The sequence below is a fragment of the Triplophysa dalaica genome, chromosome 13 (assembly GCF_015846415.1).
Source record: "Triplophysa dalaica isolate WHDGS20190420 chromosome 13, ASM1584641v1, whole genome shotgun sequence".
Taxonomy (NCBI): domain Eukaryota; kingdom Metazoa; phylum Chordata; class Actinopteri; order Cypriniformes; family Nemacheilidae; genus Triplophysa; species Triplophysa dalaica.
In genome coordinates, this window is record NC_079554.1 from 21,395,517 (window position 1) to 21,422,471 (window position 26,955).

Below are 26,955 nucleotides of genomic sequence, written 5' to 3' on the forward strand. Positions count from 1 at the left end.
ATTAATCTCTCTTGGATCTTTGTGAAAATGTATTCAGTAGATGCGAGTGAATCGTCTACGAGGACTGTAACCTGTTTGATGGTGATTCTTACGTTTCACTCGAGGTTTTAGAGAATTTCTTTTCCAGCTGCCTCTCAAAAGAGCCAGAGAAAATCGTCCCTCAAGCTGCCGCGAAACGCAGAGACTTCAGTATTAATTCAAAGGCAGAGCTGTGGGGAAATGATAATGATTCTGGGGAACGGCGAGGAGTCCACGGTACTGGGCTAAAAATAACCTCACATCTCTGACTTCTGCTCGTAGATGTGTTGCGGCAAAATCCCCGGCATCCGGGTGTCCGCTTATTTATTTATTCTCTTTCCTGACCTTGTTCAAACACGTTCTGCCAAACCAGTTCACCGGGGGGCGCGAAACACTTCGCACATCTTTTACCTGCAGCTTGCCACAACGCTGACACTCCAAATCAATGCTTAAATGAATAAAACATGCTTTAAGCACATTACAAAAAACACACATTAAACATGTTGTTATAATCTTAAAGTCCTAGTGAAATAAAAAATTACGATGCCTTTTTTTTCATGGAAAATCGCAGCGTTCGATGTAAATAGTTTATCAATGTGGGTCATGTTCTTTTTAAAATTAATCTTCAGGTAAAATCTGAAAATGCACTTCCTTACTTCAGAGACTATCCATCTTAAATGACGTATGTTAGAGGGCACGGGCGGAGCATCCGTTAACTCCTCCCCTTCAACTGTCAGTCTGCTGCCAGTCCCATTTACAAAATGCAACGGCTGTTTTATACATCCAATCAAATCACAGAGAAAACCGAGAGCCACGCCCACTATTTTTATCATTCGAAATTACATTTTACTCAGAAATGCGTCAAAATACGGAAATAAAAATGATTGCAACTTCCGGTTCACGGGACTTTATAAAGTGATTACATGTTACGCTGGGTTTGGATGTTTACTACATTTTAAATAAATAAACGCATATCTGATCATTATTTCGTGATTGTAATTTCTACACAAATAGCCAGCACACAAATCTCTGTAACTCTGAGATAAATTGATAAACTGCATTAACGTCTCATTACAACAGCATCAGAATGCCTGAGATCCATCATTCATCAAGTGTGTCAAGATTGTCTTAATCCTGTGTATTTCCATCAGAATTGCTGGATTAAGAGAGAAACGCACATCTTTTACAATAATTCAACAGCACTTTCGAATCATATATGAAATAAATGTTTTACCTGTCGTATTCCCAGGCGATATGCCATGATCCGGTCCACAGCGTTAGGATTCATCTGTGTCCACTGCAGCTTGAAGCCGTAAACGCGCGGTCTGTTCTGCCACAGCGGACTGTACGTGTCATAGTAAAACTCAGGAGCGTATGCTTTTCCTGCAAAAAGATTGAAAACATCAGATGATCATCTCTACAACATTCATTCAGTATTCACAAACTCACAAAATAAAAACAATATTTCTAACAGCATAAAGTAAAAAACTCACTTTATACATTCTGACTAGTTTCATTTATTAGTGTTTGAACAATGTGTTAGCTCTGGAGTATATGTGCAGAAGTTTATCGCTCTTCAAGTGGATTTTAAACTTAAAATGCTTTTTTTTTAAATGCTGCAAGAAATCAGATTATTTTGATTGTTTAACACCAAATGCGAACAATCGCGTTCCACACTTTTTATTACTCTCAGGAAAAGTTCATTATTTTCACTTGAGTGACGTGATCTGACAAATATTTTAAGCCTGAAGACGAGACTGACAGGCGTTTGCGGTAATCACGCCACCTGATTCGCGTCATTCCCACCGCCAGCTTGCGTCTATACACGTCTTTGAATTGACTTTCTATATTTTACTTGCGCAAAACGCTTAATTCGCGTTTGGTGTGAACCCAGTGTTAGATAGTCTATTACATCCATCCATTTTCATTTATATTAATGCATTTGGCAGATGCTTGTTCACAAACTTACAAAACAACATTAATATTCGTAAATATAAAAAGGAAAATGATATTACAGTCTGAATTCGCACACTCGTTCACTCATTCACTATTCTGTGAATGCTAAATAGTCCACTATATGGTGAAGAAGTGAATGAAAATGAGTGCATGATTTTGGACACTGTTGTAATATATCCTGCGTCTGATAATACTGTCGTGGACATTCTTTGTATGAACGAATCTTACTTTCCTCCAGTTGATTCTAATCAAGCGGTTGATTCGCACTGTATGAAGGGAAATAGTGAGTCATACTGCATCCTGATTCGCCTACTTATACTTTTAACTAAAAGTTTGTACTGTTTTTCATGAAAAGTATATACATTCTAGTGTGTAGCAAAACAATATGCACGCACTGGGACATAATAACAGGAAATGCAATTTGTGCATCCCAAATCGCCTACTCCCATACTTTATAGTAGGCGAAAATGAGTATGAGTCATGAGTAGTATGTCCGAAAACCTCAGTGTGCAGAAAAAGTAGGTGAGAAACACCCGGATGATCTATTGCTTGCGCCGAGATTTGTGAGTATGCATCAGATGGACACTTCTCAATCCCATGATGCAACTTGAGCTGAGCAAATATTACAATGTAATCAATTTAAAATGCGGAAAACTTCAAAGAGGCTGTTCATTTTTAAATGTAAGTACAGATTAATGAATATCTAGGGAATAATTTAAGTTTGTACAGACGCCTAGGTCACAGGTTGATGTTAGTACGTCATAGGTCAACGAGCATGTGAGTCACATGACAATAAAACATGGCGGCTTCAGTACGTCCGACACATACTATATAGAACGTGCTGTTTTAACGGTTGTTAGGTGGATACTTTATTTAAATCAGTACGAACGGTATGCGGTTTCGGACGCAGCGTATGCTTTTCTGGGTGTATTGATTGGAGTTGTCAATACCATGATTTTACAAAACATGGTACAACCGTGGTAACTGTATCAAAACAATGGTATATTTGTGGTTTCCATGATTTAACAAGAAACTAGTGTTCGGTTTTATTTAAAGTAAAACATTGTTCCTTTTCATAAGAAGTGTAAGAGTGATTCTCAACAGCTTCACAGTTAACAAACACTTTCAAAACAGTTTCATTCTGGGAGTAGAAACAACAGAAAACATTTCTCTCTCAGCTGGTGGTTGAGTGTCTCTCTCTCTCACTCTCTTTCTCTCTCTCTCTCTCTCTCTCTCTCTCTCTCTCTCTCTCTCTCTCTCTCTCTCTCACTCTCTTTCTCTCTCTCTCTCTCTTTCTCTCTCTCTCTCTCTCTCTCTCTCTCGCTCGCTCACACTCTCTCTCTCTGAATCTCTCTCAGCTGGCAGTAAAGTGTGTGTGTGTCGGCTGTGATGAGACAGAGATGTAGCCGTATTGACGCTGGGGAATGAGAAGTTAGTGATCTCAGTCAGACACCTCATAAACCTGCCGCTGCTGTGTGCGCGTCGCTCGTGACTTATTACCCCACTGCGGTGGGCCGGCCACGTTAATGATGTACAGATTTAACCTCGCGGGCTGAGAACCGGGCCATCTTTATCCCACCGGGGGTCTGTTTGTGCGCTTCATGAGCCAATTCGCCGGCAGATATATGAGGGACAACAAAAACACTGAAGATAAAGCCAGCGGTGCTGGAAAAGCCCTCAGTGATACGGATGGATCATGGGTAAAATTAAGAGTGTCCCTGCTGCGTCTGGCTGTTTTATTGAGACCTGCTGGACGTTAAATACACGATTAAGGACGTAACCTTTAATAATGTTTTTTAAAGATGTTTTCTTAGTTATCTAGCATCAATTATTCACCAACAAGTTGATCAAAAGAAGATATTTTGAGAAATTTAGAGTGGTTTTGTATTCATATAATGGAAGTCAAATGGGGTTCATTGTTGTTCAGCTATCGACATTCTTCAAAATATCTTCCTTTGTGTTCTGCAGAACAAAGAAAGCCATACCGGTTTGGAATGAATAAATATAGAGAAGAGTTTTCATTTTCGCAAGAACTGTCTATCTAATTTTGAATAATTCAAATGTGATATTACTCATGGGAGATGAAGGGAGATGGAAAGTCTGTGAAAGTCTGTGTTTTTGAATCAAATCTCGAGCGAAAGATTTCGTCTTCGTGAGCACGGCACAAGCTTTCTAAACTGCTCGACCTCCTCGAGCCTGCCGCAGAAAATAACATGTTATTGTAGCAGCAGATTTACTGGCTCAATGCTCAATTCTTAGCAAAGCTTAGAGAGAAAATTGCAACTGTAAACCTTGTTGAACAGCGTGATGTCAACGTAGAAATGAACGAATGAGAACTTGTTCAGCTCTGGAGTACGTGTTCAGTACATCATCGCTTTTCAAAGGCGATTTAAACCTCAAATGCTGCAAGAAATCAAATTTTTAGACAATCTATTCCATCCATCTGGATATATTTTAATGCATTTCTCAGATACTTTTATTACTTAAAGATTTACATCTAAGAAACAGAAAAACCTGCATTCAAATCTACATTCACCCTCTGAGCTGAATTCTGTCTGAACGTGAATCTTGATAAAACACGCACAGAAAGAGTAAAGACAAAACAAGGACATTCGTATGTAGGCGACGAAGCGTGTTTTGGACAGAAGGATGCTTTTTTCCAGGACAGAGCTTGTCAGCATCACGTCGTTCTGAGAGCTCTATTGACTCATTGTTGTATAATCTAGCTATGAACATTCAGCCGCGCATGTCTCTCATTATCAGCAATTCACCTTAAAATGGAAACTACTCTAGCGTTAAATTAAACTCACTCCAATAAAACAAAAGCTAACAAAGCGAAGCAGACGAAAGCATTTCTGGCTTTCTGTTCACACGCTCTTTTAGACTTTGCAAAAGAATTCTTCATTAACAAAGCAGCGTATGGATTTTTTCGAGGTCAAATTCTGACATGTTTGACTGGTGTAACTGGAATCTGTGGGTGATGTTGGACAGGCTTCTCATGAGGGCAGAACCAGCAGATGTCCACCCAGTCTGGTGTCGAGATCTGATCTCTTCTGTGATGGTTCGGTGCCCAAATGACCTGAAGGTGCGCTGTTTGAGAAAACCTTTTTTAAGTAAATCCGGCTAAATCACATCTGTCAATTTATTTAAATGGATAGTTCAACCAATACTGTAAGTCAAGATCGCTGGTCGGTGATTTTTAAACATCAACATTTCTCTCATTCAGTAATTTACTCACCACCATGCAGTCCCAAACATATGACGTCATCTAAACACAATAATTTAAATAAACGTTTTATTTAAAATGGATCAATTAAAAATTATTCACTTTATTAAAGTTTTATTTTATTTTACAAAGTTATAATACTAATCCAAATGACCAGTACGAGTGAAACTTTGTTTGTGAAGAAAGTATGTTTATAACATCTGGGATAGCACGAGATTAAAATATAAAATAATTTGTGTGAACATTCTCTTAAATTCAGTTAATTATGAAAAATAGCCAATAGCCATGATTACATAATACTGTGTATTCAAGTTAGAGTAAAGCATTCTTTTTGACTTTTGTTTTCTAAAAAGTACCAAAATGGAACGAAAAAAAATCACATTATATAAATAAATTATTACAGGAACTGTAAATAAATACATTTTGACAAAAATGTCAGATTATAATTCAAAGGCGACGATATTGCACAATAACGTTTAGGGAGCATGGTTCATTCCTGTCAAATAAAAAGCTGAATGGTAAAAATAAAAGAATATTGGTCAAACCGTTCACCCCTACATCAAACAACTTCTTTTAACTTCACCAAGTGTTGTTTGAAACTGAAGATCAAATCTTATAGGATCTGCATGTAAATTGAAAAGAGAAATGAGCTCTTTACTTCGTTCCCTGCGAGTACAATCCCAGACCTATTATCCCTACAAAGACCAGCAGATTTTGGGAGAAACGCGAGCCAGATTTCAAGGGTTATCAGACAATGAACATCTGATTCTCTCTGGAGAACAGAGACCTGGTGACTCTGGCAGGATTCTACACGACCAGATGGCAGAAATGGTAGCACTTTGGGAAAGAGATGAGTTCTGAACGACTGGCACATTAACCATTAGACTGACCGCCACAAAGCACATAGCTGGAGGCCAAAGAGCTCAGTTCCACCCGACCCGCTTTATAACAATCCACCAAAACCACCAAAGCCAAATCCACTAGAAAAAAGGATCAAAAAGGCCAAACGGCCCAAAGTCTCACCACCGTCCCATTCAGACGACCACAAACCCTGAGGACGGAGCCAAGATTTTCATCCCATCATATGATTCTGTCATGATATTCACACATCGGACGACCTGCCAAGAGTATACAGGAACAATTCACCCCAAATCAAAAATTCAATTCATTATTCACTCGCCCTCACGTCACAAATTTGGAAACCATTCCAAATGTTCATGTTATCATCATTTCTAGATGTATTGTGGTCATTCCAGTCCGGTGTCTGTTGAATTTCAACAAAATCAAACCTCTGGTCTTTCAACCGCAATGATAAAGACACATGAAAACTGTGATGTAAATAAATAAATGTAAGAACATTACTGTTGTTTTGCTTAAAAGCGAATCTGAACTTGTTTTCTTTGCACTATTTGAGGTCTGAAAAAGTACAGAGCATCTTTTCTTATATTCTGACATTTCTCCAGTTTTCCTTTTCTGCAAATGAATGCAAATAGAAACAATATTTTTATTTGACATTTGGGAGAACTATTGTTAGTTGTTTACAGAATAAAACAAAAATGACTATTTGATCCAAAGCCATAAATAGTAGGCCTACATTTTGAAATCAAGAAACTGATCTCTTTCGTTGGCTGTAAATATTCACTGTGTCTCATGATCTGATAAAACTGTGATTATGTATAATTCAAACCTGTATAATATAATTCTCTTGATTCTGCACTGATTGACAGCGCTGTTATTTTCTCAGTTTCTTTGCAGAATTTGCAGAAATAACCGAGTGTGTGTATTGATCTTGAAGTTTCACCCTCACAAATATTTGAGTGACGTTCAGTCGTTCCTCAGAAATATTCATGTGATAAAAGTTAAAACAGAAGTGAAATTACAAATATTGATTCTTGAAGAGAGATTATCCACCCAGTACGGCAAGGAGAAATATCACAGCCATGCAAGATTAACAAACCACAGTACAAAGATTTCTTAAAGGGACAGTTCATTCAAAAAAACAATGAATTTAACATTTATTCACCCTCATGTCATTACAAACCTGTATGAGTTTCTTTTCTCTGAAGAACGTAGATGATATTTTTAAGAACATGGATAACCAAACAACACTGAACCCCATTGACTTCCATTGTATGAACACAAAACCACAGACACATTTCTCAAAATATGTCTTTCAATGACTTGATCGGGATAACAACAGATGTACTCAATAACTGAAACAAGATAAAAATAATTACTATTTTAAGCAAAAGTGTGAAATATTCAGCAAAGCATCTGTTCTGTTACCAAACTTATCCCAAAAAGAGACACATTAAAATTAGGGATGCTCCGATACACCTTTTTTGCTTCCGATACCGATTCCGATACCTGAGATTCGGTATTGGCCGATACCGAGTACCGATCCGATACTAAGGTAACATTTTTAAAGTGCACAATTACTTAATAAACTGTGTGCATTGCTGTGCAAGACATCAAGCTCAACTTAACATTCATTTCCTGACCCCGTAAAACAAAATAACAAACAAATGATTCACAAATTTTGTGAATTATTTATTAAACCAGCAAAATAAAACAAAATGTTCACTATCTTAAACTTGAAATTCAAAATTAAAGTGCAAATTAAGCAGCTGAATAAAACAACAGCTTCACTAGCTTGATAGACAAGTATTAATAAATGGAAACAAAATCTCTTCATAACTGTTATGTGCAAATATAATTAAAAAAAATCAATGCACAATAAACAATAAAGCAGCTGAAATTGAGCAAAAAAGCAATAGCTTCACTGCTTTAGATATTCAAACAGGAATCAGTTCTTTTTAATGCTTTAGTCATTAAAGCAAAGTCCACTAAACTAAGCTAAAGTTTAGTGGAAATCAAATTTAACATCCAACACCGAAAGATAAACAAAACACTAGCTTCCCTAGCTTGTGCTGCACATGTAAAAATAAACGGAAAAAGATATAATAGTTTAGTCGGTGCAAATAGAAATTCAAAGTCAAATTATCCACAAAACTCAGCGCATTGACATCTTTATTTTTTTCGTATACATGTTTGCAGACTTTTTGGTACAGTTCAGGTCTCACAAGTTCAGTTACGCTTCACAATGTCGTACCGCGGCTCCAGGTGGTTTATAAGGAGTCTGAAGCCATTGTTCGCAACGACGGACAGCGGTTGCAAATCCATTACCATGAAATTCAAAATGCTTTCAATGATTTTCGCTGCTTTCACACTACTAGATGGAAATTTCTGAATTATTTTCGTTGTCTCCTCCAAAGTTAGCTGCTTCGTACCGTCTCGTTTTAGTTTCTTCAGCTTATTGAACTCGGTGTGCTTAAATTAGTAGTATTATAATGAACAGCTTTATCACAACCCCTCGGAACATTTACTTCTCATGTATTGCAAACAGCGGTGTAACTTGTTGGCGTAGCTGTTCTAAAGTAAATCTAAATGGCAGATATTTTTTGTCGCTCCATGCTGTTCGCTGCTCAATGTAAGCTATGTTCGCTTGTTCACGCACACTACGTAAAGAGCACGTTGCTAGCGTATGATGTCACACGCTTCGCAAAGCACAGCCACGAGAGAGTTTAAGCGCCGGTGTCTCCAGGAACTTTTACATCGCCTAGCAGAAATTTTATGTAAGCTAGATCGGGAATCGGTGCAATTTTTTCACCGATACCCGATCTAGAATTTTATTCAGTATCGACGCCGATTTCCGATACGAATATCGGATCGGAGCATCCCTAATTAAAATGCACTCTTTTTTTCAAGTAGAGCAAAATAAAGTTTTTATTTGAAATCAACAGATTGTCAACAGACTGTTTTGAGTAATGAATCAAGAATCTTCATCATAACTCACTCGGTTCTGTTATGTCCCTACAATATTATTGTGGCGATATAGACAGCATCTTAAGTACGCACTTGAAGCAAAAGCTGTTCCATAGAAAACAACAAAAGACAGTTAATTTGACCCAGACACCTCAAGCGGCAGCATCACGTGTGCCCTTCACCCAAAACACTCAGAATACATTGAACGAGGTCAGAGAAAAAAAACGATTCAATCAATCTATTCGGTTTGAACGGAAGTCTTGCAAGTAGTGTTGCTGTCGTCAACGAAAATTTTGACGAAAAATGGTCGACAATGAACCTTTATCACCTGACGAAAACGAGACGAGACGCAAAGTAAATGCTGGTCATGTGACGATGACTATAATTAAATGTAGAATGCAATATTGTTAAGGAATAAAAACGACACTAAATGTGGTTTACAAAATAAAAACTATGCTAAAATGTCTCTTCATTTTCGTTGACCAAATCGAGACGAGATGTTATAACGTTATTTCGTCTGATGCTTCAACCTAGATGTGATTAAATGTGATCTGGCTGTTCTACGTGTCTGAGTGAATTATGTGCACAGTTTAACATACTACACGAGTGATGGTCGAGGATTTATCAGGGTCTGAACTGTATGAGGAGAACAAATGAACTTCATCTCCAAACTTGCTCTGAGAGTTTATTTTAACAGCATTTACTGTTTGAGTGAATCTATCGGCAAACACAAAAACTAAACCCATAACTAAAAAAACTAAAAACTTCCCATAGACCCGTCAAAATAAAAGTCCCGAAAAGTTTCTGAACACTAGAAATACTTAAGTGAACTATAGTATTTGCTATTGAAAATTGTAGTGCCCTTGTAGTAATTTGATAAACACTGTGTACTATAGTAAAGTTAAAAAAACAATATACTATCTAAGAATTTTACTTCAGTTTACTATAGTTAATGCAATTTAATTATATGGCCCTAATGTAACTGTATGTAACATTAATGTCTTTTGTTATGACATTACCTTCCTTTTCATGATGAACTGCACCTGCATCATTTTTTTTTAATGATGACCACCGACTTACAATTTATACTTGTGCTCCTACTGTTTGGCCTGTGCTAACAAACTTTAAACCTCTCTAGCTCCAGCTATGTGTAAAAAAAGTCTGCATTCATGGGTTTGGCTAAAAGAACATATTGGTTTCGTCTATACTACTAGGTACTACAGTATACTGACTAGGTTAATAGAATTGCATTACTAAAAAGAGACAAAAATAAAATTTTCATCAGTTTTCGTCGACTAAGACTAGACGAAAACAGTCATGGATAATTCTTTCAAAAATAAGAAAAAAATGCTTTTCGTCGACTGAAACTTGACTGGACTAAGCGTATGAACGTGACACGTAAAACTAATAAAAACTAAAATGACAGCTTGACACAAAGAATAGACTAAAACTAAAATTAAAACAGTCCGCCGAAAAACAACACTAACGTTACTTACCAGTTACCAGGAAGGTACAGCGACCTGGCCCCGCCTCGTTGAAAACATCACAGGTGTACTCGCCGTAGCCATCTCGAGCGAGGCTGTGTATGGTGTATTCGGTCTCGTCTCGCGAGTCAAAATGTCCGGCGTGCAGCAGTCGAGAGCTCAGCCTCCACTCGTAACGCAACACGCGTGACGGATGCGCCCGCAACACGCGACAGGTCATTGCTACCGGACGTCCCAAACCCTGCCGGACCTCCTGCCAAACCGGCTCCACAGCGGGCGAATCTGTGTGAGAGAGAAATTCAAACAAACCAAAAATGTAGATATTTTGAACCCTCCAGCTCGACTCAGAGAGACAAGAATGAGATCGAATTCCAGGGCTAACTAAACTTTTTAGGGCATCTACAAATAGGGACGTACACAAAACAAGACGTGCCAAACAGCAAATTTCAAAAACACAAATAAAATAAACAAACCACAAATTTTATTTTTGATGCAATAAGAAAACAGAGACATCAGAAGTGCAGCAAGATCTCAGTTTCTTCGTCTAGTCTCTAATGGCGCTTTGAGTCGCTGTTAAAAAGTGAAAACCGTCTGCTGCCCGCAGGGCTTTGGCACCGCATATGCAGAATGACGCCCAAGAAGACCGGAGGATGATCATCCATATGCCAACAATAAAACACACAACACATGTCCAGAAGAGTCGATATAACAGGAAAAATGTGATCCAGACAGAGACTGAAGGTGTGTTCACGTCAAAGATCCATTCTGATGAACATCTTCACACTTACGGGAGAAATCAGGGCGTATGAATGACAGCGAGTGATGTGATGGTGAAGCTGTAGAACATGTTAAACTCTTCATATTTACAAATGTAAATAGTACATCAAACTATTATTATTAAATAGGAAAATGTGATTTTTTCTGTGACGCAACACAAGAATTAGTCTCGTTGAAATAAGTATCCTTAAATTCCCAGGACTGTCTAGTGCACACAGACAGATGTTACCAACCTGATCTCACAGGGAATTCCTAACTATTTTATGAGGTGGCTTATTCGTATGAATTGGCACGTTGTGAATCTGTGTTGTGTAAAAAGCAATACTGAAGCATTATTCTAACCCTAACGCCACTGGCGTGAAAGAAAATCGTACAAATGTACAAATGAGATTGTATAAATTCGTACGAATTTAGCCAAATTAGCCACAACGTAAAATAGTTACGTTTTTGCAATCAAATAAGTGTTGATTGACTAAAACAAAGTAAATAAGCTATAAAGTCCATTATACAAACTGTAAAGAATTGCGTGTTCATTATAACAAAATTCATTTCATAACTTCGCTGAACGGGTCGCAAAAGGATAACAAAAATCTTAGACCCTCTTTATAAAAAAGAAATAATTACTCTCCCTACATGAATTATTACAAAACAAACAAAGAAAGAAATCTGTATTTTAGAGTCTTACACCTTTCCAATGATATATAGTTTGTCATTATTTGATTAGAAATTACATGCACAATATTGGCGCAAACTTAGGTGTCCTGTATACGGAACAGGCGACAGTTACCAAGCCGGCAACGTTTGGTTACAAACAGCGGCCGGACGCCATTACTTCATCGTCAGCGTCTGTGCATGAAGGTAGTCCAGAGAAACTGATAGGCAGCATAACGGAAGTCTATTTGAATTACAAACAGAGAGCGTCTTTGCAATAACTAATCACATATTTAAAAACTACAAAACAAATTTCTCAATAGAAATTTCACTAGAGGTTGTTGAAAGAGAAAATTAAACTTACATTTACACAAAACTATGCTCCAACGGGCGTTTCGGCAGCCATTTTATTTTTTCTAACTGGAGACTTCTCGACCAATTGTGTTCATCGCAATGTTGTTGTGGAAATGACAGGATCCTGTCATTGGTTAGCTGGGGAAAAGAAGCTTGTTTTTTCTGAAAAGTTTAACTTTTTTCAACCTCAGAAGATGCTCTGACCTGCAGAAAAAGACACCGGAGATGGCCTTCAAAACAGCGCTCTGCTAAGGCCCTGATCACACTTGACTTCTTTTTCGAAGCTGCTAGCGTCTGTTTTTCATTAGAATCCTATGGAATAAACCGTATTTTCAAAAAACGTATTTTTTAAACGCCAGCGCCGGAATCTTTTTCTGCAGCTTAGGGCGATTTTTTAAGTACTTTTCTGAAAAAAACGCCCTACGTCAAGCTCCTTTTCACAGCTAACCAATGTAAAGCGAGCAGTGTGTCGTTTTTATAACAATATGCGAGTGAGGTGATTGGTCAAACAAGATCAAGCTCGAAAAAATAAAATGGCGGCCGTAACGCCGGTTTGGCTGCCTTTGTGCACAACCGCTGATTGTGAGGTCATGGCGTTCGGCTGCTGCTTGTAACCAAACTCTGCCAGCATTTTGTTTTTTCTTGTCAAAAAAGATGTCAAGTGTGTTCATGGCCTTACTCCATTAGATTATAAAGTAAAACAGCGACTAGCAGCTTCGAAAAAGAAGTCAAATGTGAACAAGGGCTAGGTATGTTTTGATGCTGGTTTGACCATCTTAAACCAGAAAAGGACCAGCAAATGACAAGCTTAAACCAGCACAAACCAGCAAACCAGCATCAAAACATACCAAACTAGCATATGCGTTTTTTTTTTCAACAGGGCAATATCATTTCAATTCAAGTGACTTGAAAAGCCACTTTGATTTTATTTATACCTAATTTAATGTAGAATTTAGTGTTTTTTATTTAATGTGCGTCCGATAAAAGCGTGCATATGAAATCCCTGAAAACAAAGTGCACAAAAAATACACAAAACACCATAGCACCATCGTCATTGGCAGCTTATGAAAATAACACAGGTGCATTTGGGTGCAAGAGCTGCAGAAAATCCTCAATTCCTGCGAGGCTGATAGAACCGGAAAAAGAATAATATACAGCTTGAAAACATTAGCACATTTCATACGGCTGAAAAAAAAGCCTTCTGTTTGTGTTCACACCGTCACTGGCTCTCAGGAGACTCTTGAGCTCAGTGTGATATTTCGCTCCTTAAACATAACACTCACACGTGTTACGCTTCTATCCTGAACATTTCGCTGGTTTTTAAACCTTCACGCCTCTGTTAATGAGGTGATACATGTTTATGTTTTTACATGACACCTGCGCAAATGTAGATTCAGCATCTCTCTGATAAGCACACGTGACCGGAGCCGGCCTGCTGTTTCAACAACGGGAGCGATTCTTATTCAAGATGTAATAATGACGTCTGAAGTGGAGCTCGGTTCGCCGCTCTTGAGTTACAGAGGCTTTCAGAAACTACACTACTTTAGAAGATTCTCGAAACATGCTCGCTCGTCTGCTTCACCAAACACTTATTGATATTCAGAGAAAATAGACGGAACCACAACGGGAGCGATGACATGCGGCATCTTGAGATTTGTGCCAGACAATTTAAAATGGAACGCAGTTAAAAACACGCTGAAGTGTTTACATGAACACAGAAGAGTCGCCAGAGACGCTTCTTTAAATCCTGCTGAGCCAGAGCATTAAAACTAAAATAATTTATCGAGAATATTTGACTTACACAAAGAACAAAGCACCTGCAATTTTATATTTCAAACAGAGGTGGCGATCACACAGCACATGCAAACAAAACTTACACTGCACTGTCAGCTCAACGACGGCCTCCCGCGGCTTCACATTGAAGCCGTTGTATTGGCTGGTCTGACAGCGGTACGATCCGGTCATCTCCCGCGACACGTTCACGATCCGTAGCACCCCGTCGTAGCTCTCCATCTGCATACTGCCGTCCGGCATGGGCGCATCCTTATCGGCCCGGGACCACAGGATGATGGGTTTGGGTTTCCCTGAAACAAGGCACTCCAATTCCACAGTGGTGCTCTCCCGCGCCACCAGCGGGGACTTCCCCTGTGGCACGCTCAGGTTCGGAGGAACTAAGAAAGAGAAAAACAGAGGAGGGACTGATACGGGGCTCTAGAAAGGAAGCAGACGGGGTCGCTGACCGTGGTCAACGGGGTCGCGTGTGAATCGGCGTGAGGTGGTGTCCATTACGAAGGGACCTGGACATCACGGTTGTTAGGAAAAATTGGCCTATATGATGATTCTAACGTAAACACTGAAGTGAGTCAATCATCTAAATCTAATTTCCACTTGATTCAACATTAACGAAACATTCATTTCACTTAAAATCTCATTAAACCTTATTTGTTATGCAGTTGATTCTGCGGAATAAACATGATACAATATCGAAAGCTGCAATCCATAATTTTTTAATAAACAAACAAAAAAATAGTTACTGAGCAAGAACATAAAATTCTGTTTTCAAAACTATCTCCTAATATTACACCAATTCACAACAACAAGCTTAAAACAAACCTGTAAAAATGATTTCCTGAATGTAATTTTGCAGGAAATGTTACTTTGACGTCATTAAATGTTCCAAACAGAGATGGCAAAGGTTACGGATTGCATCTCTAAATATAACGCAAAAAATGCTCTCTCAATGAATGCTATAAAAAAATCGTAAAGCCACATTACAGAATGCAAAACAGCAGCTCTTCGGTTAAACTCATATCGATAACACATCAATGAGAATACAGCAAATCAACCAAAATAGAAACAATTCAAGCCAAGCTACAGTACCACATCAAACACTCGATTCTATTAAATATAAAAAAATATGTTTCCAATCAACGATAACCCAGAACCAGCAGTCAGACACAACACGCATTATAATAACTTTACTGTGGACTTTTATGACTCGGGTTGACTTCCTAAATATCAGGGTGTGTAATAATAATAGATGTTATCTCATGGAACGATCAGAAAGAGGAACAAGCTTTAATGAATAGCTGTTTTGATAATGGGGAAACCTGCAGCAAGCAGCGGCGTATTAGACACCAGCTGTCTGTGTCATAAACAGCGTGCAAATGCATCTCAGGGCGACACTTCACCAAAGGTGCCGCTATTACTGGAATGAAATTCAGCTCTATAACCTCAACGGTCGAACATGAACCTGTCAATGATAGTCGACGGTAACTCTTGAGTACATCTCTGAACCCAAGTCCTAGTTCTGCCAGGAAGACTCTAATGCTACGTCACTCATTACCTGTAGTTCTAGTCGATCATCATCCAACACTTGGAGTCCATAAGATCCATACTTACTCAACGCATGCCTTCGCAGATACTTCATCTTCAGGCAGGAAATTCAAGAATCTACGGCCCTCTGGATTCGAGCTAATTTTGCTTTCTTAGCTGGTCAGCTGTTACATAAATGTCTTTCTGGCAGAAATATCGATTGCAACGGTAATACGTGTCTGAAGGAAATGATTTCACTTCATGCCACTATCTTTTTGGCTAATCCACGGACTGGCTAGTGTCCACAATATCAACAAGAAAACTTAAAAGGTTTAGTTCAAAATGATCATCATTTGGTCATCGTCATGTCATTCAAAACCTGTACATGGCTTTTTCACAAGAACATATTTTGGTGGTTTGAGGTCCAACGTTTTCGTTTACCAACATTCTTCAAAATATCTTCTTTTGTGCAGAAGAAAGTTCATGAATTGATTAAATGATGAAACAATAGTCGTGTTTGGTTAAGCTATCCTTTTAAAGGGATAGTTCAGCCAAAAACTCCAATTTGCCGTTTATTTACTCAGCCTCAGGCCATCCATTTTTCTTGAGTAGAACCATAAAGTAGATTGTTTGGTAAATCTGCAGCCCTCTTTGCTTCATATTGTGGGAGTCAATGGGGTCCGCCTAATGCACATAATTCCAAAAAGAGCTTCCTGGCGACATGTTGACGTTTCGTGAAGTGGCTCGCTTGATATTTTCATAAATTTGAACGTAATTTTTTATAATATTAGCCATACTGTACAGCCTCAACACTCCCTTTCTGCAGGTGGCGCTAAACGTAGCAGACGCTGGTATGCCATCCACCACCAAATACTACAAGAAGAAGATTGCAATTCTGTGAAGAGGCTGCACATTATGGCTAAATGATTGAAAATGAAGTTCAGTTTTATGAAAATATCAAAACGTTGACATGTCGCCAGGAGTCGCTTTTTGGAATTTTGTGCTTTAGGAACTTTTAGACAGGTGGACCCCATAGACTCCCATTATATGAAGCACAGAGGGCAGAGGATTTACCAAACATCTTCTTAATGATTCTACTCAAGAAAAAATGTCACCTACATCTCGGATGGCCTGAGGGTGAGATAATAAACGGCAAATTGGAGTTTTTGGCTGAACTTTCCCTTTAAGGCCCGAAATAAAACTCGATCAGAATGAGGCCTCCAAACATTCCATCTGGAGCTCAAACTGGCTTTTTTCTAACTTGAAGGTCTCTGCTGCAAACAAATAATGTTGTACAAGCAAACTGTTTGAAGGTTTCACATTAAATAATCTACCTACATCCTGTCATGCTTTCATTTCTATGCATTCAGAACACTTGATCGTAAATGAATTCAGCTGTCGGCTTGTGGAGATAAAAGAGATTTGCACTAGATTCACCCTGAACTCAAGAGAAGAGTGTGTGAAAGGACAAACACACAGACGTGCTACAGTCCTGTGAGACGAGAGCAATGACATCACATCAGCATCGCCATGGAAACAACAGGCCATCAATGTCACTCTACGACTGTTCGTGTTGTTCTTCACATTCTGTGTTTCCGATATTTGTGACCCTGGATCACAAAAGTCTAAAGTAGCACAGGAGCTTTCTTTGTAAAAGACAAAAATACATTGTATGGGTCATATTTAGCGACTTGTCTTTTATGCCAAAAATCATTAGGATATTAAGTAAAGATCATGTTCCATGAAAATATTTTGTACATTTCCTACCTTTAATATATAAAAACTTGATTTTTTGTGAGTGAATGGCCTGCCAAAGTGCCTCAGATTAACAACTTCAAAGGCAGTTTTCTCTATATTTAACTTTTTTTCACTCTCAGATTCCTGAGTTTTAAACGGTTTTATCTCAGCCAGATATTGTCCTATTCTAACAACTCATAATAGAAATCTTATCTATTCAGCTTTAAATTATGTAAAAATCTCAATTTCGAAAAATTTACAGTGAAAACATTTCAGCTCAAAATCAAAGAAATTAGATAAAAAGGTCTTTAAATACATATTTACATAAGGTAGTACTATAGTCACTGTAGCTGTAGGGTGTTTAAAATTGCCACTACACATGCTGTCCCTGTAGCCGATTATAATAACCCTGACAACAAAACAACTAACCAAAGACTTTTATTTTATTTTTTATTTACAAATGAATTTCTTAGTATTTTTTTCTTGTTTCCCAGTACAGATGTCTTACATTCTTAATTCCAGATACAATTACTTGACAAGTAAAGTGTGACAAGTTTTATATTTTCTTTCAGTAAACAAGTTTTTAAAACTTAAGTTAATTTCTGATTAAAACACGCAAAAATATCTGTAGGGGTAAGAAAAAAACCTGCTTTACCTCTTCACTGAGTATTTAAATCTTGCTAATTTCTTACCTTTGTTGTTTTAAACTTAACTCTAAAGATTAAAGTGATAGTTCACCCAAAAATGAAAACACAGTCATCGTTACCCTCATGTTGTTTCGTACCTGTATAAATTACGTCGTTCCGATGAACACAGAGAAAGATATTTGGAAGAATGTTAGGCATTTTCAGTTCCAGGACATCATTGACTACCATAGTAGGAAGAATTAAATGGCAGTCAAAGGTGCCTTCTTAATTTCTTAAAAATATCTCATAAATATAACAATATTTTTTCCTACTATGGTAGTGGATGATGTCACAGAACTGAAAATTGCTTAAATTCTTCTCAATATCTTTCTCTGTGTTCATTGGAACAAAGAAATGTATACAAGTTTGACAGATTTTTCATTTTGGATGAACTATCCCTTTAATTTTCATGCTTTCTTTCAGTAAACAATATTTAATTTATTAGGACACTTTCCTTGTCAAGTAAATGTATCGTGATTTAACATTTTTTATATGTTTGTACAGCAAAAGAGGACAAAAATACAAAGTTAAAAATGTAGGAATTAAGTTAGTGTATGTGTAAAACAAGCAAAACATCTGCAAATATAGCGTGAGAAAAATAAACTTGAATAAGGTTGCAGATGGTTTTGCTTGTTTCAAACATAAACTTTCCTCAAACAAGACTGAATATCTTACAGTAGGCCAGTTTTCCTGTCAAATAAATGAATCACGATTTTTAGATAATTGTACTGGAAAACAAGAAAAGGGAAGGAAGGAAGAAACTCAGATTTCTGCAGTAAAAACACCAGAACCCGAACCTTAACCTTATTTCTTTTTATGCCAGATTTTTCAGAGATAAATGAAGTTCAGTTCAGCATACAGAAGTAGTTTGGATGAACTCAGATAAGTGCAGGAGTCACTGTGAAGGACGAAGCGACCGTAAGGGTGATGAAAAGCGCACCGGCGCGCTATCTCAAGCGCTCTCATTATCACGGTGCATTTAAATGTAACGACTAATTCAAAGATTAATTGCTTTTCAGCAGACAGAAGTGTCCAGCTCACATACAGCTTCATTAAATCCAGCCAGCACAATGAAGATTGATTTTGTTTTACTCTTGGAATGAGATCTGAGGATCCGCGGCATCCATGCGCTCTCTGATCCGCTCGCTATCGTTGGAAAAAATCTCAGCGTTCGCCGGCACGTTTCATGAATAAATCATCAACTGCGCATTTTCAAACTAAGAACGCAATCTAGCGTCTAATGAGCGAGCGATGACGGAGACATTAGATCTGTTTGTATGAAGATCTCTGTGCGCTTTAGTTTGCGCAGAGCTCATAATCGCAGGCGGTCCAAACGGTCGGCGCTGGACTCAAGTTTGAGTACGACTAGACTCTGCTGTGTTCAAACAGTGTATTCTGGACTCAATCTCAGTCCAAACATTTCCACAGCGTGAATTCTTGGCAAACGTGCCGCATATAATCTCTTCTAAATGCTTTTATTAAGAGCTTTAATTGGTCCTTTAGAAGCGCCGCAGCCGGTCCAAAACAACTAATCCTGAGAGCGGCTCGCAGGTGCATTATGAGCTCGAGGCGCGCTGCCGGCAGGACACCTGCTCTCCAACTCCAGAGAGAAAGAAAGAGATGTGTGAATCTCACCAAAACATGTGCAGGACATAATACAGCCGGAAGAAAAACAGACTTAGCATTAAGAAACAACCTCATTTTATGACTATTAAGGGGATAGTTCATCCTAAAAAATGTATTATTTTAACATTTATTCGTCCTCATGTCATCTCAAACCTTTTTGACTTTCCTTCCGCTGCAGAACACAAAAGAAAATATTTTGAAGGACGTTGGAAACCAAACAACACTGAATCCATTGACTGAGTGAAACCTTTCTCAAAAAATCTTCTTTTGTGCTCCACAGACCTTTTAAATGGCACGAGAGTGAACACTGTGCACAATTTTGTATTTCTTATTTATTAACCGAAACCGAATCTTCTGCAGAACGTTCTGTAATACACGCATGCTTCAAAACACATAAAACCATCAAAAACCGTACAAGTCGAACAGACCCTCGTCTGAATCCAGTGGAAAACTATTTTCCATTACGTCTGCTTTTCATACAACCCTCAACATCCATTCCACATCATCCCTTTCATTTTTAAAAGCACATACTTTACAGTCCTGTGCACTCTTAATCTTATTCAGACCGATCTGAGATGTGAAACTTAAGGAGATAATGAGACAGCAAGCGCTGCGCGATGCTCGCAGGATTATCTGACCTCACCGCCGAATCTTTTATTATGTAGGGAAGCAGATAAAACGGCTGTGTGGTTAATGCGGGGAGCCGCAGTCCAGAACGAAACTGCAGTGAAGAAACATCTCATAACAATCAAGATGATCTTCAGTTTCCTTGAGCTAAAACACCGGTAAACACCGTTTCAAATCGAGCTGAATGTTCCTGTCAAATCTGATCCTGACCTCACTGTTTCGGATCACACGTTCAAGAAAAACGAAGCATTCAAATGTTTACAGAAACAAAAGTCAAAGGAAATGCTGGGAAACAGCAATATTCAACAACAACCTAATATTCATCCTGACACGCTGCACCACGGTGTACAGACATTGACCTCTTCAGCTCATCACACCTGCTTAAGACAGTTCACAACCTTGAGCCAAACACTCAACAGCCAACATAAAACTCCCAAAACATTCAAACCAAATGTTTAAAACACATCTGACTCTTGCGTTCTGGAGATACCGCAGTCAAATCACCGGTCGTCAGAGGGTGGACGTCCCGGCGTGCGAAGACAGGCTGATGCGCTGGTGCTCCCTCGACCCGTGTATCGATCCGGCTCATTCGATGGTGGAATGGTAATAAAAAATGACACAAGACAGCAGGACGGAGTGTATCGATGAGTCCTGTGACTCAGAACTGATCTGTCAGCGTTAAACTACACACGTCTTAGTGTACCCTTCAAAGTGTACTACTCCTGTCGCCTGACATTATCTGGAACTCAGTAGTGCACTAAGCCAATATAATGTGTCTGAATCTTCATTTGACTCAAATTTAAACACTGCTTTAAAGATATAGGTTGAAATATCATTAACACTGTTTAGTTTACTGAAAAATGTAAGCTCTCTCATAATTTTATTTACACACATATATGTCTCATTATATTTATCCACATGACTGCAGTGGGTTTTAAAAACATCTGAAGCAAAACGATAGCAGTGTGTGAGAAAACCTTTTATATTTTGATGCACATTACAAAAAAATTAAATCATGATATGTCAATAAATTCAATTCTCATTGGGTCATTTGTGAATTGTGTAAAATATTATATAACTTGTCACAAAACATGTGAGGACCAATGAGATTTGTAGTCGTCGACGCATCACCATATTTGATTTGAGCAGTCTTGTGTTTATCATTCATATGCCAAGTAAGCTCAAAATAGTGATCGTTTATTTGATAAATGCCTAATTTTGTTTCAGAAGACTTTTATTTTGTTATCGATCAATGTATGTGCTTGTTAGAGCTTCAAAATATTCGGCTTAAGGCATGTGTAAAAAATAAAACTTTACATTTTTCATGTTTTCATATGTTTAAAAAAACTGTATGAAAGCGCTTTACTTAAAGCATATATGTATAATGCATTATAAAAGTAGTTTGAATGTGTTATCTGTGCCTTGTAATGCATCTTATAATGCAATGTTATGCCTATAACTACACTTAATGCATTATAACACTTATCAATTCATTGTTACACTTTGCATTTAAATCGCTTATAATTCTTTACAAACACATTAAAAGTATTACAACACACATTATGAACAATTATAATGGATCATACACTATAAAAACCCTCTATAATGCATTATAAATAGAAGCGTGAATAATGAAATATTCCTTTCAGATAACAGCAAATGCAGCAAATAACAACCGATCAAAGTCTAATTTTCAAAAATAAACGATTGAAATACAAAGAAGAACCTTCTGGAGGGTGAGACTGACATTCAGCCTCCATGTTCTGGTTGAGAAGTCTTAAAATCCCAAAGTCTTAATCTCACACTATCTTGTCTTCTCAAACAGATCTGTGAAAACGTCTACACATATAAACCTGCTAACCTCTGCTCAATGTCATTCGGATGATGTCATGTGTTGTAAACACACTACACTAGCACACGCTTGTCCTGAATAAAACGTCATCCGTGTGATATGTGTGTGAGACTCACCAGTAGTGGACGAGATGTTGACGTCTATGCTGATCTCGGGAATCCCGCCGCCCCTCAGCGACGCGACACAGGTGTAGGTGCCAAAGTCGGTGAACTTGAGGTCGATGATGTCCAGGTTGGTGGTTCCGGGGGAGATGTCGGGGTCGGTCTGGGTGATGACCATGCGTTCTGAACTTCGCAGGGCCCGACCATTCTTCAACCAGCTGAACACCAGCTCCTCAGGGGGCGTGGCCTCCACCTGGCAGGAGATCTTCACCTCGCGGCCGATCTGGATGTTGTCGTCGTTGTGATAGGGGTCCGGAGTGATCCAGAAACGGCCCTTCTTCAACGCTGAAATGACACAAGACGAAGGCCAAACAAATGTAAATTAACTTCAGAGCCTTCACAAGACATTGAAGGAATAGTTCACTTAAAAAATTAAATTTAATGATCTTGCACTCACACACATGCCATACAAATGATTTCTTCTGTCGAAAACAAATCGAGACTTTCCAGGGTTCTTATCCATCTAATGGACTTAAATGGGGGACTATTGGTTAAGGTCCAAATTTATTTATGTGTAGGGATGTAACGGGGGATGTAACGATTCTCTTAGCTCACGATGCGATTCACGTTACTGATCTCACGATACGATTTATTCAAGGTTTATTTTTACAAAATGAGTAGAAATGAACAACTGCCCTTTTATTATTTCTAATATGTTGCACATTTCTTTGTAAAATAAATATATATTTTATGTCAAATAACAAAACTAAACTGCAGTTTTAAAACAAATTCCACATCAAATAAAAAAATAATAATACAAACGTCTCTTTGAAATAAGCAAATTTTGTTGTATTTTAAAAAAACAGAAGAAAATCCATGTTTTCCAAGTTTGCAGTGAACATTGCGGACTCTGCTGTTCAAAACCATATACAATATATATATATATATATATATATATATATACAGTATATAAAATATCTCAAATGGCTTGAATAATCGCATATTATAATCGATTTTCAACCTTTAAATCTCTAGTATTTATGTTAAAAAAGTATGTAACTTTTTAGTTTTTTTGGAAAATGACTTCCATTGGTTCCCTATACACCGGCTGGTGTCATGTAGAGGCTTTTGAAGCTGTGATGAAACTGAAATTTGGACCTTAACCAACTTTCCACAAAAGCAACAAATTGTTTTCAACAGAAGAAATAAACGCACGGATGGCTCGCATGACCTTTAAATCATATTCAGAATAGTTTAACTTCTTCAAGATATACAGTCTGATTGCAATGCTAAAATGCTATATCTTTTAATCGAATGGAAAAAATGTACTAAAACCATGATCTTAGTCCACATAAATAATAATTATAATGTTCTTACATCATTAAATTTCCTTATTTCTAAATTTTTTTTCTTATATTGCTACTAAAAAAAGTACACAACAATGCAAAATGTTAGAAATAAAAAAATGAAACACTATGACGTCATGCTTTCCTGTAGCTCAGTGGTTAGAGCATGGCACAAGCAGGTCGTGGGCTCGATCCCAGGGATTGCACATACTTATAAACAAATGTAAAGCATATTGCTAAATCGCTTTGGATAAAAGCGTCGGCCAAATGCATAAATGTAATTGTGAGACTTTAGAAAATAATCACACAACGCTACAAGATACGACTCGTTTCACATGCTACTAACCGTAAATAAATAATGAATTGTTAATTCACAACATTGCGGCAGAAATTACAACTATAGTGTTGGTTTCAGATATCATCTCCATTCATCTGACATGCAAAACTGTTTCTGTATCAGATGAATTTCATCTCCGTACGAGCCGTGGAAACTCTTTATCTTTCCCTGCGACATTATAAGGAACAAGATGGGAAATAAACAATCAACAAAAGCCCCCGTCTGACTGAAACACAGGAAATTGAACGAGCGGGGAAATGGATTTACAGATGATCGGTTTTATAAGATCACCTGGCGATGCATCGTAACGCATGATGCATGTCTTCATCATGTCAATACAGTCACCCTGCAGTCTTCTACTGTACAACATGATAAACCGCTGATGTAAGTCTGCATTTATATTTACATGCTCATCAGTGGACTGCCCTCCTTTATACAAGATACATGTGCAGCATGTTTATCCATTATTCTTCAACAAGAAAATAAGCATCACGTGATGAAAGAGACTAAACCATAAAGACTTTCCTGCTGAATTTAATAGAGAATACCATTATGATTCATCCGCGATTTACCATTAACACCAGTTCAATTCATTTATGTTGTGTGTTTTGGATCTTTTCCCAGTAGGATTAATAGTGTTTTATTGGCCAGAGAACATCCAACCACTAGAAACCGATAAATGTCCGGTTGAGACCCACAGAGAGCATTATATTTCCCATTATAACCATTAAATCCAGTCGAATTTCTCTGGTGGTTTCTACGGATTCTTTCAGCAGGAATTTTGTGCTGATGGTGGTCATATTGTATATCAAAAATAACCGTTTAGTCAATTCTGTTTGATTTGCTGGCTCTGAATTATTCCAGGAACTTGCTGTCTTTACAGTTTTTCAATAAAAAAACACCATAATGCTAAAGCTAATGAACTATAATGAAATATCCGAAAGGGGGAAAAAAAGCGTGTTTCTCTCGGGAGGTAAAACAAATGTAATTTGGAGTAAAACCGCTGACTTAATGTTTTGTGCCTTAAGTCTCTCTATGCGTCATATTTATACTGTCACAAATAATCCAGCTCAAACACACTGAAGCATGAAATATTAAAAATAATATCTGCAACCGCATCGAACCTCCAGACCAGATACTGTGACTCAGTCCAGTACACCTGCTCACCCCCTTATAACAAAACCAGAAAACTACTTTCACCACAATCTTGGCGCTGTGAAAGTGCTCACATGTGGATATTTAAAGTTTGTGGTTTGTAAAGCTCACGGTTACAGAAGTCTAGAGGGCAAACAGACAAGAATCTTCACTTCTGCATCGTCTTGCACATGAACGGCGACGTCTGCTGCTGTACAGCTGAACGACACAGAGTCGCCGAATGCGACATCCATCATCCAAACCTTGTTAAACTTCCATGAGAACACAGAGCCGAAACAGAACTTTTCCATTTACCTGCTCTGCCTGCATGTTCCCCCATCGCCCCGTACAGACCTTATATATATCCCATGAGCTCGTGTCGTGTTGGAGGAGGATTCTGACACGGACAAATGAAAATACAGTTCAGAGCAAATCGACACGAGCAGCTTAAGCAAAGAGATAGAAAATCCCCTGCAAAGCAAGACCTGCAGAATCTGCAGTTAAAGTCCACTGCAAACAGCGTCTGTCTTTAAAAGAGCCGGCACACAGCTCCAGAGTCAACAACAAACACACGCAATATTGATGCTGCCGACGCTTCTTCAAAATCCTCTGATCCCTTCGCGTGACTGAATCGACTAAAAGTCACACTTTCACACAGAACAAATGATTATCAAAGCAATAAGACCTGCAGTGGGTTACAATGCATTTTATAACAGCTAAGGGGCTTTTTTAGACACAAAGTGAAGCGGTTATAAATGCACTTGTAACCCACTCCTTTGCAGGAGTTATTGCTTTTATAACATGATTATACCATATGCGTAGCAAGGCCAAGAAACAAAGATGCAACAATAGTTGCACACTGATACCTAGTAGTGGTCAGCAGTTACAAATCAGGTATTTTGTAACGGTTTGTTACACGACTCGTTGTAAGTCTTGACTCTGATTGGTCAGTCGTGACATTTGCAGGTTTGTTATTCACAGATTACAATTTATTTAAGATTACAACCAGGGTTGGACTTTTTCTTACCAGTCCCGGCCTGATAACAACCTTTCAAAAAATAACACACGATAACTCGGATGCAGCAATTCATTTTGACAGGGATTTTTTTTTGACAAATTATATATAAATATGTGTTTTAATAACATATATGAGATTATATTTACAAATTATTGAACCAAATTGCCTGTTCGTGACATTTGAAGGTCGTTTCTTAGCTTAGACCCAAAGTAAACAGTCTGCTTTCTGTAAAAATGAGCAAACAAAATATATCAAATTCACAATTCATGTCCAGTTTTTTTCTCATGTGGCAAGTAGCCGCTTCGCTTCGGGTCCTGATCACACAGTCGGGGCTTATTACTGCAATAACAAACGGCTACTCGTACATTATCTCTTAATTAGAATGCGGCTTGACCAATCAGAATCAAGGAGCAAAACGTTTTATAATAAATAAATAATACACTTACAATGCAAAAAACTCGAGCTTTGATAACGATGCTTGTCAAAGCCAATGACAAGAACTGATCTCTTACTCAACGTTCAGTTTTCAACACAATAACAAAGTTATCATAAACCCAGCTCCACTGCCCAATTATTTTTCAAATAGACACACACACACTCACAAACAAACAAACACATAGATGCAAAATTCTAGATGCATAATACATAAGACAAACTTTCCATGAAATAGATTCGTGAGTCTACATTATTCCACCATGTGTTAGGACAAATAACTGATATCAAATACTCAGGGTTAAATTTCTTTCTACAGCATTAGAGCAGGATGTGCATTAACACAGAGGAACTTTACAGTCGTCGCCTGAGGCCCGGTCAGTCTAATAAACATCTCTCAGCGGAAAAATACAAACAACACACAACAGATATACAATCTATTAAATATTCACT

The 26,955-nt window shown here is 38.0% G+C and overlaps 1 protein-coding gene across 1 annotated transcript in view; it reads right to left on the minus strand.

Moving 5' to 3' along the window:
• Window positions 1-26,955, minus strand: part of LOC130433984 (MAM domain-containing glycosylphosphatidylinositol anchor protein 2-like) — a gene marked incomplete at its 5' end in the record, with an annotated part of 104,220 nt that overhangs the window by 15,836 nt on the left and 61,429 nt on the right. Inside the window, 4 exon segments of the mRNA XM_056763794.1 lie at window positions 1,253-1,401; window positions 10,522-10,791; window positions 14,169-14,462; window positions 22,251-22,580. Coding sequence (XP_056619772.1) covers window positions 1,253-1,401; window positions 10,522-10,791; window positions 14,169-14,462; window positions 22,251-22,580 — 1,043 coding nt within the window.